Source organism: Callospermophilus lateralis, chromosome 3, assembly GCF_048772815.1.
Source record: "Callospermophilus lateralis isolate mCalLat2 chromosome 3, mCalLat2.hap1, whole genome shotgun sequence".
Taxonomy (NCBI): domain Eukaryota; kingdom Metazoa; phylum Chordata; class Mammalia; order Rodentia; family Sciuridae; genus Callospermophilus; species Callospermophilus lateralis.
Window position 1 is genome coordinate 196,816,566 of NC_135307.1, and position 17,086 is coordinate 196,833,651.

At 52.3% G+C, this 17,086-nt stretch overlaps 1 protein-coding gene across 12 annotated transcripts; it reads left to right on the forward strand.

Moving 5' to 3' along the window:
- Positions 1–1,421: 1,421 nt before the first annotated feature.
- On the forward strand, positions 1,422–11,148 carry Mtg2 (mitochondrial ribosome associated GTPase 2). Of its 12 annotated transcripts, none has more exons than XM_076852061.1 (8): positions 2,034–2,099; positions 3,168–3,231; positions 6,111–6,319; positions 7,940–8,087; positions 8,962–9,077; positions 9,429–9,647; positions 9,788–9,926; positions 10,618–11,148. In XM_076852061.1, exons 1-8 carry the CDS (start codon positions 2,037–2,039, stop codon positions 11,007–11,009), a joined length of 1,350 nt encoding a protein of 449 aa, XP_076708176.1. In that variant the 5' UTR covers positions 2,034–2,036; the 3' UTR covers positions 11,010–11,148. The 12 variants fall into 12 exon arrangements, with proteins under 12 accessions (XP_076708185.1, XP_076708176.1, XP_076708180.1 ...); XM_076852065.1 differs by having other exon boundaries at positions 2,047–2,535; XM_076852062.1 differs by having other exon boundaries at positions 2,047–2,525.
- Positions 11,149–17,086: the final 5,938 nt, after the last annotated feature.

Consider the following 17,086-nt stretch of genomic DNA (forward strand, 5'->3'; position numbering starts at 1 on the left):
TTAGGCCTACTAAAGACAACGTTTCCTTTAATCAATTTTATGTTTTAAAAGTTTATCTACTTTTTTCTTTCTTTCCTCCTCCTTCTCTCCTCCTCCTCCTCCTCCTCCTCCCCCCCCCTTTATTTTATTTATTTATTTATTTATTTTGAGATTGGATCTCACTAAATTGCTCAGGCTGGCTTCAAACTTGCCATCCTCCTGCCTCAGCTTCCTGAGTAGCTGGGATTACAGCAAAAGTAATTCTTTGGTCCAGAGTTGAGTACTTCAGAATTTACAGGATACATTTGTTTATTTATTGATTTTTCACTTTCACTATTTTTGCTGCAGTTAATCCTGGCAGTCCTGCTGGGAACTATGGAGGTACTGTTGCCATTTATAGAGAAGAACCAAGGCTCAGATGGAAAGACTTTTCTGTGTTGACTGTCATTCCTGTTCTAGGACATTTTCCACTCTCCTATGAGAACATGGGCATTTCAGTATTTATGTTATAGGCATAGCGTTTTTAAAAAGAAATCCTTGACACTGATAAGGGCTTAAAAATATTATGCCCATATTAAATTACAGAAATGAGAGTTCTTAATTGCTAAATGACAGAGGCACTGGCAATTTCATTTAGGGGTCATCTCTTGATTTTGTTCCTTTCTGGAAATTTTTATAGAAGTAATTTGCAAACTCAGCTGGAAACTGCTTGAAAATATTGGACAGGTAACCGTGAAGATAGTTCCATCCCTGTGTGTGTGCGGTGTGGGTGTTTTTGTTTGTTTGGGTTTTTTTGTAGTTGAAGGTGGACAGCATGTCTTTATTTTATTTCTTTATTTCTATGCGGTGCTGAGGATCCAACCCAGGGCCTCACACATGCTAGGCAAGTGCTCCACCACTGAGCTACAGCCCTAGGGCCCCCCCACCCCCCGTTTTTCTAAGGATTGTGTCAATGTTTTTTGAAAGAGGAGGATACTTTAAAAACTTATTACCCCCAAACTTCAATCTGGAATGTCTTACATTAAGAATTTCTTGAATGTTGTGTATATATTTTAAAAAGCACTTTGTGAAATAGTTTGTACATTTATTTCCTAATTTATACATGATTTTCAGTGTTAATATATTTATTGATTAATAACAGAATGTTTATTTAATGTTTGTCCACTTTTATGTAATATTGTGGGGAAAAGTGTTGCCAACAGTTATTTCATTGGCTGTATTATGTCTTCTCTTCTGTAACGTGAACGTCCGAAAGTTGGGCTAAATGAACTGTCGTGCGGTGCGGATGGCTGTGCCCTGGTTTTTGTCCCCTGCCTAAGGCCAACAGTGCCAGGGAAGCCGCGAGAGCTCCCTGCTCCTCCCGCCCGGCGGGCTGAGCCCAGGTGACGGCTGCTCGGCAGCCTCCGAGGCACCTCGAGGGGCGGAAGCTCCTCCCCTCGGGGTTCGGCGTCCTGGGAGCGGCGTGTCCGGAGGCCCTTCTGGACTGCGCGGGCCCGGAGGGGACTGGACTCCTCGTGCCTCCACGGGCGCCGGGGAACGGGGCCCCCGTGGCCTCCGAGGGGACGGCCAGGGCCGGGCCTGCACCGAGGCCTCCTGTGCCCCCGCGGGCGGAGTCTCCGCAGCTTGACGCTTGCGGGTGTTTTGGCCACTGCCTCGTTCCTGTCACCAAGCAGGTGTCACCGAGGCCGTCTAGGGGCTCCCTTTTGGGAGTCGGGGTATAAACTACGTTTCCAGTGCGACCTAACAACCGCTCTCAGAAGCCCCCGGGAGTCGGCGCGGTGGCCAGCCTGAGACCCCTGCGGACGGGAGGCTGAGGCAGAAGGATCGTGAGTTCAAAGCCAGCCTCAGCAGCAGCGAGGCGCTAAGCAACTCAGTGAGACCCTGTCTCTAAAAGTACAAAAATAGGGCTGGGGACGCAACTCAGGAGTCCAGTGCCCCGCCTTCAGTCTCCGGTGCCCAACCGCGCAGGAGGCCGGGGGCGGGGCCTGGGGCGGGGAGGAGCCGCACGCTGCCGGGGCCTGCGCAGGCGTGGCCGGATCCAGCCCCGGAAGCAGTGGATGCCCCGGAAGTGGTGGCTCCTGGGGCCGGCAGTAGCGCGGCAGACGGCCGGGACTTTTCCTGTGGGGCTCGGCGGCGCGGCGGGCCGGTGGTGGGGTCTGGGGCGTTGGAGGCCTCCCTGGAGCGTGCGGGAGAGCGCCCGGAGGTGGTGGGTGGCGCGGGGTCCCTCATCGCGCCCTAGTTCCCGGCGACGCCCGCGTGCGCGCGGTGCTCTGAGCGCCCCCGCTCCAGCTGGGGCCCCGGAGAGCTAGCGGTGCCGCGGCAAGTGGCTGCCCGGAGTCTCCGCCCTGACCGCCCTGCCAGGCCTCAGGAGGCAGGCGCCACACCGGGGGAGCCGGAGAGTGGCAGTGCCCCTGCCCCTGCCCTGGACTCCGAAGGGGGGGAGCAGGGGGCAGGACCAGCAGAGGCCCGAGGTGACTCCGTGAGTGCCTCCCTGACCTTCAAGCCGGAGCGGACTGGCGGGAAGCCCTCCCGCTTCCTTCCAGGTGGTGGGTCCTGGTGAGGCTGCAGCCTTGTAAGGGCTGAGCCTCAGCCTCTCTGGGAGGTTTTGGCAGTAACCTGTGGACCAGTACAAGCCAAGCCAAGCTTGACCCTAGAACCACAGTGACAGGGTCCACCTAAGTCTGTAAAAGCCCTGTCCTGAGGCTGCCAGGCTTGTCTCTGTCAGACCCCATCCTGGGTTCTCACTGTCTTTATTGTGTGCTCAGCTGGGCCCAGCACAGGGGTACTGTTTCACAGAGCCTGAGGAGAGTTGTGATGATCACAGCTCCCCACACTTGCTGCCCAGTGTGCTGCCCTGGCCACCTGTGGCTGAGTGCCTGTAGGGCTGAGGAACCAAGTTCACATTTCATTCAATTCTAATTAATTGAAACTTAATAGGTCCAAGTGGTTGGAGGGGTTACGATGATGGATAGTATAAGAAAAGCCTCATTAAAAAGGAAATCAGGACCACCAATCAGCACTGCAGAGTGTAGAATCTGTTCCCCTGGCAAATGAGACCTGCATCTTCAGTGGGTTCCCTCAACTCCAGTCAAAAGGGCAGAAAGGAGGTACACCAAATCAAGCAGGATTTGGAGCTCAGATCTCAGGGGGCTTTGCAGTCAACCTGCTTCTTCATCCCTGATCTTCAGGGCTCGGGCTCCAAGACAGATAGCATGAGTTTCTGGCCGAGTTGCTGCAGGCGCACTTGTGTGGGTAAGCTGCAAGTTTCTCTCCCAACCGCCAGTTTTTACACTCCTTCCTGGTCCCCTCTTTTAAGTTACCTCTCTGCCTCCAGTGTATTTATTTTTATGTGGTACTGAGGATCAAACCAAGGGCCTCACACATACTAAGCAAGGTTTATACCATTGAGCTACAATCCCAGCCCTCCCAGTTATTTTGCTACTAATGTATGAGAACACAGTTGATTTCTAAGTGTAACCTTGTACCCTGCAACCTTGTCCAGCTCCTTTTTTTTTGGGGGGGGGGGCCAGGGGGAGGGTAACTGGGGATTGAACTCAGGGGCACTCGACCACTGAACCACATTCCCAGCCCTATTTATTTTATATAGAGACGGTTTCATTAAGATGCTGAGCACCTTGCTGCTGCTAACACTGGCTTTGAACTCTCGATTCTCTTGCTTTCGGCCTCATTTCTTGATTCTGATTGTTGGTTTGTAGATTTCCTGGGGCCTTCTGTGGAATCCCTCGTCTCTTCTGTAAACAGGGAGTTTTACTTCCTCCTCTTTCCGTTCTTTTACTGCAATGTCTGCAAGGACTGTGTGGCATAGAGGTGCTCAGCATGGCTGTCTTGCCTTTTTCTCCACCATGACTGAATGTAGCTGGAAACCCTGGGAGACTTTCTGTCAGTGGGGCAGTGGTTGTAGGGTCTGCCACCATGGTGAGGTACCCTGTGGGTTCTGCCTGTGTGTTCTGGGGGCAGCTCCTCCTGAGTCTTGGTGCTTGTCCCTTTCCATGCTGCTAGGATGGAAAGGGACAAGCACTGTTTTGCCATGGGTCCTTGATGCCTACGCACAAGTGGTATTACTCTCTTCTTTTTTTTTTTTTTTGTAAAGTCAGGTTTGGTACTGGGGCTTTACTGGCCTATAAAATTAGTTATATAGTCACCATTAGCTCCTCTCCTTTCTGAAAAGGTATGTTTAAGACTGGTTATTCTTTGAACGTTTGGAATGATGGAATTTATCAGGAAAACAGCCTGAGTCTGGGATTTTGTTTGGGGAATGTTTTTTTTCTAACCAGTTCAACTTCTTGAGTAACCTCAGACTGCCTGGGAGTGGTGGATGGCAGGGAAGCTGGATGCAGTGCACTGGCAGCACTGAGAAATAGCTCACGAAGAGCGTGCCCTGGACCAGTACTGCTGCTGCTGTCCACACCACCCCAGAACACTCACCCTGTGTGTAGATCTTCATACCAAGCTCTTCTCTAGCTCTTTGGAATGCCAGCTATGTGCCCCATGATTCAAGTCTATTCTGACACTATGCCAGGGAAAGGGGACCTCTTGATACCAGTTGCAAGTAATGGGTCTCCAGGTACCCACACTTCTGTCAGACTTTTCTACAACAAGGAGGGTTCCTCCATCCTCTCTGCAGGGTCACAGGACTCGGGAAAACTTGTAGCATTTACTTGTTTGTTGTAAAGGATCCATTATTTGTAAGGAGACCGCAGAGGATGCAGTGAACAGCCACAGAAAGGCCCCCAGTATGGGAGTTTCTGCTCCTGTGGAATTGGGTGTGGGACCCTCCAGCATATGAAGAGTTTGGCCCGAAAACTCTCCAGACCCCATGGCTTGGGGTGTTGGTGGAGGTTCCTCATGAGGTGTGATCACTTGTTGGCTCAGTCCCAGCCCTTCTCTTTGTTGGAGGACAGGGTGAGGTGAAAGTCCCAAGGTTTGCTCCAGGCCTACTCTTTCTGGTGACCAGCTCTTGTCCTGAAGCTATCCAGGGGTCACTGAGAATACCTCATAAAGCAAGCATCCCCCCCTGCACTCCACAAGTCCCGAGGGGTGCAGTGGCTCTGGTCAGATGCCACTCTTTACTCCTGTTTTTCCCATCACTCAGGGAGAGAGTCACTAGGGTCTGGAATGTGGGGTCAGGCCCAGGGCAGAGACCAAATAGCTGTTGCTCATCACATCACAGTGGGACAGCCAGTGCTGCTCTGTCCTGGTGGGTCAGCTCAGCCTGTCCTCACCAACCCTGTCCATTTTCAGGTGAGGAGACAGGCAGCAGGTGTGTAACCTTCCCTGGGTCGTGCCAAGGGGAGTGGCAAGGCTGGGAGTTTGTTCAGAAGGCATCAGACTGTCATATATGCTGATTTTGTTACTGAAGGGACTGTAGAGCCTCTTGAATGGGGCCTTGTGCCAAGGACTGTGCTGTCACAGAGAGCAGCCCAAGGAAGGCCAGGGTACCTTGGAAGGTGTGGCAGTGCAGGGCTGCTCATGTGTTACTGGCCTGAATAGCCAGCACGTAAGAACGAGCTGGGGATCAGTGGTAGAGTGCTCAGGCTGGGGCTGGGGCTCAGTGGTAGAGCGCTCGCCTCTCACCTGTGAGGCCCTGGGTTCAATCCTCAGCACCACGTAAAAATAAATAAATAAGGGTATTGTGCCCAACTATTATATATATAAAAAAAAAAAAAAAAAAGAATGAAGGGATCTCAACCTAAAATGTCCAGTGTTCTCACATTCCAGTTTAATTATTTGAAGCTGCAGGAGATTAACACACTCAGTTACACTTGGACAAATGGATATTTTTATTTTGAAACAATTTTGAGTTGAGGTTTTGCTTGCCTTGTAACATTTGCATTAAGCAGCTACTCGATATTCCCCAAGGAAGTATTCCCAGTCCTGTGGGAGACCTAACAATTTTGATCTTTGTGTGCATATTCTGCTTACATCACAAATGGGCTGGTGGGCACCACAGGATGCCAGGTGCTTAGCATTGAAACATGGATTATTGGTTGGTCCTGTCTCTCTCAGGCACCCAGGTTCTTTCTCCCATGTACCAGGCACTTTGCTTTAGCTTCAGCTTGACATTCAGGGTTCAACCAAATATCTTATTTTGCCCATTTGGCTCATTTTAGGGGCCATGATCCCTGTGAGGCTGTTCTCAGCAAGCTCTCAGACCCTGTTGGAGGGCCTGGCACAGTGGACCCCGTCTGCACAGGCCAGCCTCAGGCCCTGCCGGCTCCTTCCACAGCAGGCTTCACCCAGGATGCTGTCAGTGGGCTGCATGGACCACGCCAAGCATCAGGAGACCCCTGGAAAGAAGCCACTCTCTGAGAAAAAACTGGTGAGATGTCTCAGCTGGGAGCACCCTGCCATGGGCTCCCCTTTGGAAGATAGCAGGGTGTCATATATGCTGATTTTGTTACTGAGGGGACTGAAGAGCCTCTTGAATGTGGCTCTTCAAGGACTGTGCTGTCACAGAGAGTAGCCCAAGGAGGGCCAGGGTACCTTGGAAGGTGTGGCAGTGCAGGGCTGCTCATGTGTTACTGGCCAGAATAGCCAGCATGTAAGAATGAAGGGATCTTAAACCTAAAATGTCCAGGGAGAAGTGGCCCTTTGGTTTTATAGTTTAAGTCTTACAATTCTTCTTCTGTTTACCAAAACCTATTTAAAACAAGAATGGTCTTTTAACTAAATTTAAGAAAGTACAGCTGGGCATGGTGGCACATGCCTGTGATCCCAGTGGCTTGGGAGGCTGAGGCAGTAAGGTCATGAGTTCAAACCCAACCTCAGCAAGTCCCTGAGCAGCTCATTGAGACTTTTGTCTCTAAATAAAATATAAAAAGGTCTATGGATGTGGCTCAGTGGTTAAGTGCCCCTGGGTTCATTCCCTAGTATCAAAAAAAGAAGAAGAAAAGTACATGTTTGCATCTCACTTAGTCTCCTGCAGTGCTCCAGGTGCATTCTAAGAGCAGGGCCTCCAGAGGAGGAACATCTGGTCAGCTCAGGAGCAAAGCAATGCCTGCCTAGCCACTTGTTTACAAAAGAAGGGAAGAGAGTGGGGAACTTGGGCAGGCAGCAGGCAGATCAAGGATCTGGCATCTGGTGGCCGAGGGGACGCCCCTTCCTGGGTTAGGCCCAAGTCTGCATCTTACCACTTCTGTTTTTCCCCAGTCAGGTGGGTCCTGATTTTGTTGGCACATAGCAAAATGGCACAACGAGTTTTTGAAATGGTAATTCATGGTTCCAAGTGGTGGTACTGGGGAATCATAAGCTCTTTATATAACCCACTGGGTGGGAAATACACATGACCTGAGTCCTGAGGAAGACAGAGGACTGTCAGGGCCCAAGGGTATGTCTGTCCTTGCAGACCTGCAGAAAGCAGGCATCCCATGGATACATTTTGGGCATGGGCACTGTGCCTGGGGCCTGGGGTAACTGGACTTGTAAGATGAGCTAACATGTGTTGACTAAACTAGTTAGTTGTTCTGCTTCTTTAGCTGGTTGTGCCTGCCTTCAGGACCTGTAGAGAGAGCTGCTCTGAAGAAGGGCTCTGTGTACCACCTCTCTGCATGTCACAGAGAAGCCCTAGCAGTTAGGGACAGAGAGTCTCCTCTCTTCACAGCTGAAACTCCAGGAGAGACTCCACCTTAACCTTGCTGCAGCCTACAGAACTAGAACTAGAATGTTAGCGAAGACCGGACTGTTGGTAATGTGTCCCATTGGAGACAGCTGGGTTCTCTTTAGGTTGGAAATGCCGAGTTCCTTTTTGAAGGAACTGAAGCCTAAAAAAATTGTCATGATTTGTGAGAACTGATTTTTATCTTTGGATTTTAGGAGAGATTAGTAATACTATCACCATAAGCTTCTGATTTTATAAAAAGGCATACTTCTCATGAATACTTGGTCTCTTGGAAGGACTGTGGGGTGTAGCTAACGCTGTAGGTGTCTGTGCTTTCTGTAGAAGAGGTATTTTGTGGACCATCGGAGAGTGCTTGTTCGAGGAGGAAATGGAGGCTCTGGCATGAGCTGCTTCCACAGCGAGCCCCGCAAGGAGTTCGGGGGCCCTGATGGTGGAGATGGTGGCAACGGTGGCCATGTCATCCTGAGAGGCAGGTGCCCTGGGAGTATCTGGGGAAGAGCCGGGTCCTCACATCTATCTTCTCATCCTGACATGTCTTACATTAAATACTTGATATGTAGACATTTTTATAAAGCATGTGGGTGTTTATAAATGGTGCACTGAAAGCGAAGCACGGTAGTGCAGCCCCTAATTCCAGCCACTTGAGAGGCTGAGGCAGGAGACTTGCAAGTTTAAGTCCAGGCTCTGCAACTTAGCGAGATGCTGTCTCAAAAATAAGAGAGAGCAGGGGGCTAGGGACAGGGCTTAGTTGGTAGAGTGCTTGCCTCACATGCACAAGGCCCTGGGTTCAATTCCCAGCACCACAAAAAAAAAAAAAAAAAAAAAAGAGAGAGAGAGAAAGAGATATGAGATGTGGCTTATTGGTAGGGTGCTGCCTAGCATGTGCAAGCCCTGGGCTCAGTGTCCAATATTGCCAAACAAAAGAACAGTGCGCTAAAGAAAGAAATCAGCCTCGAGTGCTTTCTTTTTTTGTCTGGGACATAAACGTAGTTTGCCTTTAGGAATCTTAGCATGATAGTAGATATCAGAACCTCAGTCTTAGTCAGCACACATAAGCCCAAGTGCTGAGGAAGCTAGGAGCAGAGCATGTACAGCATAGTAAAATAGAGCTTTTTTTACATTGATGGCATCATGAGTAACTTCAAAATTTTCAGGAATGGAAGTTTCTTTGAAGGAAAGTAAGAGCTTGATTTTTAATTGTGTAGCTCGTGAGTAATGCCTGCCCTAGCTCTATTCCTTATCTCGTGTGCATCTTAAGGCTCCTGGGCAAGACAGACCGTTAGCCGCAGGCACTTGTTCTGTCTCAACCCAAAGGGATGTCTTCGTTCTTGCTCTGCCTCTAGCTGACCAGCAAGTCAAGTCACTGTCGTCGGTCCTATCCCAGTATCAGGGTTTCAGTGGAGAAGATGGTGGCAGAAAGAACTGCTTTGGCCGGAGTGGCGCCATGCTCTTCGTCCGGGTAAGCCCAACTGCTGTATCCACCTCTCCTGTCATTGGCATCAACTGCTCAAGGCACGGCTGACAAGGCAGGGGGAGTACACACCGCTAGTGTGGGCCCTGTGCAGGTGAAGAGGCCTCAAAGGGGGCAACCCACAGAGCACACCTGTGCCCGTCTCTGGCCAAGGCAGTCCTCTCATTTTAGAAACACTTAAAAACACTGCTAAAGCCACTGAGCAGTCTGATTGATGTGAACAGCCCCATGGAACTCTTGTTGGCCAGGCTTGTGCTTGGTGGCTGTGAGAGGAGAGGTTACCCTGCAGCCCCCTCCCTGATTGTGCACCGTAACTCATGAATACCATGCTACTTTCAGGTTCCCATGGGCACCTTGGTGAAGGAGGGCAGTGAGGTCGTGGCCGACTTGTCCCAGCGGGGCCAGGAGTACATCGCTGCACTGGGCGGGGCAGGCGGGAAAGGCAACCGCTTCTTCCTGGCCAATGACAACCGAGCCCCTGTGACTTGCACCCCTGGAGAGCCGGGTCAGGAACGCGTTCTCCACCTGGAGCTCAAGACGGTGGCCCATGCTGGGATGGTGGGTCCCTGGTGACAAGACGAGTTACTGGCTTAGGAGACAGTAACAGCTTCTCAGCTTATTGGTCCCATCTCAGCCAGCTGCCAACTGCAGCATGAAGGGCCTTCCCAGAGTCACAGGCTATCTTCTCTGTCTTCCAGGTCGGCTTTCCCAATGCTGGGAAGTCCTCACTCCTCCGGGCCATTTCAAATGCAAAACCTGCTGTGGCTTCCTACCCATTCACCACCTTGAAGCCCCATGTGGGGATTGTTCACTATGAAGGTCACCAACAGGTAGCAGGTAGAGCATCCAGAATCTGCCCCCAGGGGAGTTGAGGTGATCTGAGCAATTCAGGAAAATAACCAACTCCCAAGCTTAGCTTACTGTTTTTCCCAACTGAAACAATTTTAGTGAATCTGTTCTGTCCTAAAATCAGCACCACCCCCTGGAATCCAAGTTTCAAGTCAGATCTGTGAGTACAAGTTTCCAACCTGAGGAGTTCTGCCACGGCTTCATTCTTCCATTGTGAACTCTGCCCTGATGTAGACGACGTGTGATTTAAAAAGCTTTCCCTATACCATTTTGAGAGAAGAAAACTTTTTCCAGAAGATAATGTACCCATTAAAAATAGCCTGCTGGAAAGGTGGTTTGTATAGCACTTTGTGTTTGCAAAGTGCTCCATAATGGTTTCCCTCAGTAATCAAATTATTAATAGAGTGCAGGAAGCCGTTTTTCCTTTTTGGATCATGTTTGAAGCCAGGAAGGACAGGAACAAGTTAAGCACTCCTCATCAGATCAGCATCATCTTGCATTCTGCAGATCTGAAGGCCGAGGCAACCCCAGGGCCTGGCCCCCCAGCCACCGGGTAAAACGCTGCACCTTCCAGGATCCTTGAAGGAGCCCTGGCTTCAGGCCCTACTCCCATCCCTGAGGTTGAAAGTCAGTCCAGCCTGTGGGGCCCACCATGACCCTATGCTCTTGTTTCCTACAGTGGCAGACATCCCGGGCATCATCCGAGGCGCCCACCAGGACAAGGGTCTGGGACTCAGCTTCCTCAGGCACATTGAGCGCTGCCGCTTCCTCTTGTTCATAGTGGACCTTTCCCTACCAGAGCCATGGACTCAGGTGGAGGATTTAAAGTACGAACTGGAAAAGTACGAAGAAGGCCTGTCTGAAAGGCCCCATGTGGTTGTTGCAAACAAGATTGATCTCCCCCAGGCCAGAGCCCATCTGCCCCAGCTCCAGGACCACCTGGGACAGGTCATCGCCCTGTCGGCAGTGACTGGGGAGAACCTGGAACAGCTGCTGCTGCACCTGCAGGTGCTGCACAGGGCCTACGTGGAGGCTGAGCTAAAGCGAGGAAGCCAGCCTCTCAGGTGGTAGCAGTGCACAGTGGCACCCGTGTCCCAGGGCAGGGTACTACACAGGCAGTGGACACAGGGGCCTCCAGGCCACCACACAAGCAAACCTGATTATAAAATGTGGGTGGTTTTGAACGCATAAGAGAAAGTGCTTGTAAATATTGGAGAGTGTTGGTGCTTCTGTTTTCCCTGCCAACTTAGGGCTCCCCCACTCTCTGGCCTAGTGCTCCCTCAGGGTGGTGGAGCATTCTCTGCCACCTGACACCACCTGCTCCCAAGTGCCTTGCTGACTAATTTGCTAACTTGACTCATTTGTGCTAATTAACACTCCTAATTAGGAGGAGGACCATGCCACTGGCTGATGTTAGCAAACGCTGCTGCTGCTGCTGTGCATGCACGGGCTGCTGGCGGAGCTCAGCAGAAGAGCGCAGCCAGAGCCTGGGGCTCGCGCATGTTAGCACATGTGGCAGAGGAGCCTTTGGTGTCTACTGCCTGTGACCCACAGCCTTGTGGTGCAGCAGGGCCTGGGCACAGTTTCTCAGTGGTGCTGCCTGCTATTCCCAAACACCAAGACGGACCTGGCTTCGCGACTGAGTGCACCCAATATCCGGCACAGGCACGCCCCGCCTCTGGCTCTGCTCAGTGTGCACAGCAGGTTGCTAACTGCAGGCAACAGGAGCCTGAATGGCCAGCATCACTCTCAGCAGGCGGCCAGAGCAGTGCTCTGCTTGCTGGGGTTTGAAGAGAACCCTTGCTTCGGGCCAGGCAGTCACCAAGACTCAGCAGGTCCTGTAGGGACATTGTTGGCCTTCTTCCTAAGGCTGAACTGCCGACAAGAGCTATGCTCTCTCTTCCAGGTGCTGTGCTCTAGAAAGCAGTCTCTTTCCCATGGGGGGCTCGAGTTTGCCCCAGGCACCTCACTGAGTACAAGTGGGGCAGAATGGGGGTGGCCTACCCTTCAGAATGCTGCCCCTAAGACCCCAGTGTCTCTCTGACATGTTCCTGATGACCATCAGAAATGGCTGGGACAACAGAAGACAGAGAAGGGGCCCTCAGCATTTGGGGAGATACCTGTCACGGGGTGAGGTTTGCCACGGGATCTTAGGCCAGCCAGGAATGCTCTGTGCAGAGGTCCTTTCTGTGCATTTGGGTTGAGCTGTCTTGAATAATAGGCCTGTGCCTAGGCTTTCAGGAGCAATTCCGTTTTGATCTAACATCAAATCTGCAACTAGAACATGAGGTCCTTTACCCAAAGCTTTATTTTAATGTCTTGTAATTTCAAAGGTCCTCGTGCTCTAGAAACCAGGGATGGGTCTTGCATCTGTTTGCTTTCTCTTTCAGGCCACCACAAAGGGTTTTGTAGTCAAGCCTGGCCTGAGAGCGTTAATTATCCATAGCTTTCATCTTTGTGCGGCGGGGGGGGGGGGGGGGGGGGGGGGGGGGGGGGGGGCTCCCTTCCCTTCCCTGACCCTGTCACAGCCCCCACCCACCCTCCCTATGGTTCAGAGTCCTTGGTCTTGGCTGGCTCCTCAAGAGTTGAGGACACAACTATCAGTCCTTGGCTGAAACCATTGTCACACCATCACTGGTGTTGCCTGACCTTTCCTGACAACAGAAAGCCCTGTGGCTTCCTAACACTATTCTCCTTTAGGAAGGAAAAGTTGGACTCAGTCTACCTGCCAAGTTCCTGTTTGCTTTTACAGTTTTCTTTTTGCCATTCTGGTTTTTAAATTTTTTTTCTTTAGTTTTCGGTGGACACAATATCTTTATTTGGTGCTGAGGATCGAACCCAGTGCCTCATGCATACTAGGCGAGCATTCTATCACTGAGCCACAACTCCAGTCCCTAATTTTTTTTAAACCTTCATTATTTATTTTTGTGGTGCGGAGGATGAAACCCAGTGCCTCACATATACTAGGCAAGCACTGTGCCACTGAGCCCCAGCCCCTCGACTCACCGTCTTAAAGCCTGCCTCGTGGTGGTTAGTAGACACTCAGGGTTGTGTGCCTGTCACTGCATCCAGAGGTTTCCAGTCCCCAAAGAAACCCTGTCCCTATCAGACATCACCCCTTTTCCCTGGTTCCAGATACTAGTTAAGTGTCCCCGCAACCCACCTCTGACCTTGCCTTCTCCCCTCTTCCTGCAGCTGGAGGCCAGCCTCAGGTGGCAAGTACATTCCCCTGCCTTCCAAGGCAGAAGGGAGCACCAGTCCTCCCACACAGGGCCTTTGGTTCTCATTCTGCCGTAGCAGCCTTAAAGGAGCTGACCCCAAAAATGCTATGGGCAAGTATCTGTGGAATGAGCAAGTGAGTGGGCACCAGTACTGGGTACACTTTCTTAATTCAAACGGGAAGGTGGTGCTAGAAGACTCAGGCAGCCTTGCCCTGTCCCTGTTGTTCATCCCAACTTTCTGCCCCCTCCTCCATCACAACTCCCTGCCCTGCCATCCCAATTCCTTGCCCCCTCCCACTCCATCCCAGCTCCCTTATTCAGTGACCTCACACCAGTCTCCAGTGCTTACTGTACCTAAGGAGCCCTGTACCAGGGCAGGCTGTATATATCTGCTCTGTGTTGTTTTCTGTCTCCCATTATCTGTCCTCACTGACTGGTGAGATTTCTCAGACACTTCAGTAAGCCAGCTTTTTGTTGCTGGAGGTTTCTCTTGGATGTGGGTCAGCCACCTACAAACAGTGGCCAGAGGCCCTCCAAGATGGGTCTGGCCTGCCCTGAGGCAGTCCTCAGTTTGTCTCGCTTGGGAGCCTGCCTCCTGTGGATAGTCACCCCTAATGGTTCTGCATGGGTATCTGCCATGAGCTGCAATCTGGCTACTCCATGATTTTTCTGGAAGCAGGCCTGAAAATGGGGACCCAAGCTTCAGGATGCAAAATATCCCTAAATTCCCCAGCTATGAGTCCTGTACTCCACCCTTAGCCTGGCACCTTTGCTCTAGAGCTTCTATCCACTTGGTCCAGAGACCAAGCCTCCAACTCTAGGAGGGCTTTGGGGGTATGCTCTCAGCCTGTCCTCCCATCTACTGCCCCAGGTCTGCTTCAAGATTTGTGGATGTGTCTAGCCCACACTTCCTTTGTGCACAGAGGTTCCCCCCTGCCACATTGCCTTCCTATCAATGGTGGGAAATAGAAGCCAGCAGGGCACAATGTTTCCAGGGACATAAAAAGCCTGGGAAGGCCAAGGGGGCTGGCCTGCTTTCCGGCAGGGCAGGTTTCCCTTCACCCCAGAAGATGGAAGCCATAGACAGTTGGTTGCTTTAGTGGCAGAGAGAGTGCAAGTGGAGCCCGCCTCACAGCTGCAGCCTAGGTGTCCCAGCCTGCCCTGACCAATGGGGAAGCCCCAGCCAGAACTCCAAGGGCCCTGCCACTCCTACTCTGCCCTGGGTCTATAGTGTGGTCCTGCCTGGCTAGCCTGGCAACCAGAGGCCCAGCTGAGGCAGAGCTACCTGATACTCCCCAGGGAGCCAGGACAAGTCCAGATGTGGAACAACAGAGGCATTCCCTCCCAGTTCTGGAGACCAGAAGCCTAGGATCCAAGTATCAGAATCCCTAGGGAGCATCCTTGTGTCCTCTTTCAGCTCCCAGTGGCTACTGCTGTCCTTAGACCTCTGCTGCCATCTTCATGTGGCGTCTCCCTGTATTCCTTTGTCCTCTTCTTAGGAACCCGTTATTGGACATAAGGTGCTCTCTAAATTCAGGATGCCCTCCTCTGACTACATTGACAGAGCTTCTCTTTCTGACCAAGGTGTATCCTGAAACTCTGGATGGACATGAGTGCTGGCCTATCAGCCCCATGTGACACCCCTCCTTCTCTGATGCCACATGTGCCTTAGGAGGGGTGTCGTGCCGTGGGCTGGGGTGTCTGTGAGTCCCTCCCTTCTCCCTGTCTTCTTCATCCACATCAATGCATCAACCTCAGCTCCTCCCTTGGGATTATCACTGCAACCTTCTAATGCCCCGCCCCCCTGCCCCATGCCTTGTCCATTTGGCAGGTCCAGGACCCTGAGCGTGACAAATTCCTCTGCCCACTCACAGGACAGGGCTCCTACTGCCCTGCCAGCCATTCCCTGGTCATGCTGAGGGCACAACCTAGACTGCAGCCTCCTACTGACCCCTGTGATCAAATGCCCCCCATTCAGGAAGCAAAGACAGCCCACCATCTAGGCCCTCAGCACCTGCTGCCACCCTCACACATTGCCTGAGAAGGTGACATGGTTTTGTGTGCAGTGTCCCCAACACCTGAGACAACACTGGCACCAGGGCCAGATGTGAAGGACAGGCATACTGAATGTACTCGTGTTAGAGTATGTGAAGGTGTTCGCCAGTAGGGGACACAGTTAAAGTACATGGAGTGGGAAGCCGCCTGTCCTGACCAGCTGCCTGGAAGCCAGGCAGGTGCAGAGGCCAGGGAATGGGTACCTGCAGTTGAGGGGACACATAGAGGGGTCCATTGAGGCCTGAACTTCCTTGGCATGAGGCCTCCCAGTGAATGTCCCTCCCTCTTCCTCTATGGGACTCCTGGGGTGTGGCCATCAGCCCCACAAGGGTAAAAGAATCCACACATGGTGGATATGTTCACATTTGTGTCGCCAGCCCCATCCATGGTCAGCATGTGGCCCTTCTGAAACAAGTTAGGCCCTGACTCCCATCCCGACATGCAGAATGGGTGACCTCTCACGCAGGCCAGTGGCCCTCAGCCCATACCCACTGAACCTGGGGGTGGGAGCCAGGGCTACCTGGGACACTGTGGTGGCTACTGGGGACAGGCTGTGTGGCAGACAGCACTGCCTGGTCATTCTTTCTAGCCATAATTTTGTTGCTAAAGAGTTTTCTTAACAAAAGCCAGTGTCTTTCCCCAAATCCAGGAAATCACCCCATAACTCTGCTATGGCCCCTGGGGACAGGACTGGCCTTGGCCCAGAAAATTGCTCTGCTCAGCCACTGGGCTGGGTGGTAGGATATGGTGAGGAGCGAGCTCGGCTAGGACCTGGGGCAGGGTGTCAGCTCCACATGGACCTGTGTACTGAGGCTGGCCTAACTTGTCAAGCACACTCACTTCAGCTATCCTGGATGTGTGGGACCCTGTCCTGGGTCAGGGTCCTCTGGGGTCACTGGGCTACATGGCCAAGGGCAGAGCAAAGCCTCGTGGTTCTTGTAGCTAGTCCCCTCAGGGTTGGTCAGGACTGTGACTCCAGGGGCAGAGGCAGAAGCTTGCCTGCTGGGAACAATCTGGGAGGCTCAGGACAGAGCAAGAGGTCTCCTGCCAGGGTGGCCAGAGCTCTTCCTGGATCCCCTCACAGCCCTGCCTCCATTCTGCCACCTGGCCCCAGCCCTGCCAAGTCAATCTGCCATCCAGCTGTTTTGCCAGGAAGGCACTCTCCTGTGTACCTCTGCCTGGCATGACCCTCAGGCCCCCTTGGGCCCTGGGATAGACTGGCAGCTGGACAGACTGAAGGAAGCCCTGAGGTAGTGGGTGTTGGGAAACTTAGCCAATAGTGCTCTAAGTAACTTCCTGTGCCCGGACCACCCCAGGTAGGCCCCAGCCAGTGCCTTCCAACCAGCTGCCCCTGTGTACGCTGGCACGGCCCCAGCAGTGGTTGCTCTCTCCCTAAGATGGGTCCTATGCCCTGTGTCCACTAGCTGTGTGGCCCACAGGGCCCAAAGGGGCATACTGAAGGGCCCAGTCCTGGCCCCAGGCAGCATCTGGGGGGCCCTACAGGTTTCCGTGGCCCAACAGCCCTCAGAGCCACTGGTCCATTGGGGGCTCAGGCCCAGTGGTCCCTGCCACCCAGATGGACAACCCCTGCCATCCCTGGAGAAGAAGAAGCCTGTTGCAGGGTCTAGCATAAAGCATGCGGTGGGGGGGGGGGCTTGTGGACCCCATCCTTTCCCTGGATGCACCTTTGTGAAATACCTGCATTAGAATTTGACTCACTGGGTTTAACATCAGCCCAGAATGTGAAGCTCCACCTCTCCCTGGGTACTCAGTTCATCATTCTAGCATAAAAAATGGCTTGGAGGGAATGGGACAAGGGACATGTTTTCTGGCTTAGAGCTGATAACGGACCAGGTGAGACCCAGAGCTGAT

Excerpts from the sequence above, each read along its gene's own strand:
- Mtg2 (XM_076852059.1), top strand. The coding sequence starts at position 3,030 with ATGAGACCTGCATCTTCAGTGGGTTCCCTCAACTCCAGTCAAAAGGGC. Across the intron at positions 8,088-8,961 it reads TGGCCATGTCATCCTGAGAG|CTGACCAGCAAGTCAAGTCA; the intron begins GCAGGTGCCCTG and ends CTCTGCCTCTAG. Across the intron at positions 9,927-10,617 it reads AGGTCACCAACAGGTAGCAG|TGGCAGACATCCCGGGCATC; the intron begins GTAGAGCATCCA and ends TGTTTCCTACAG.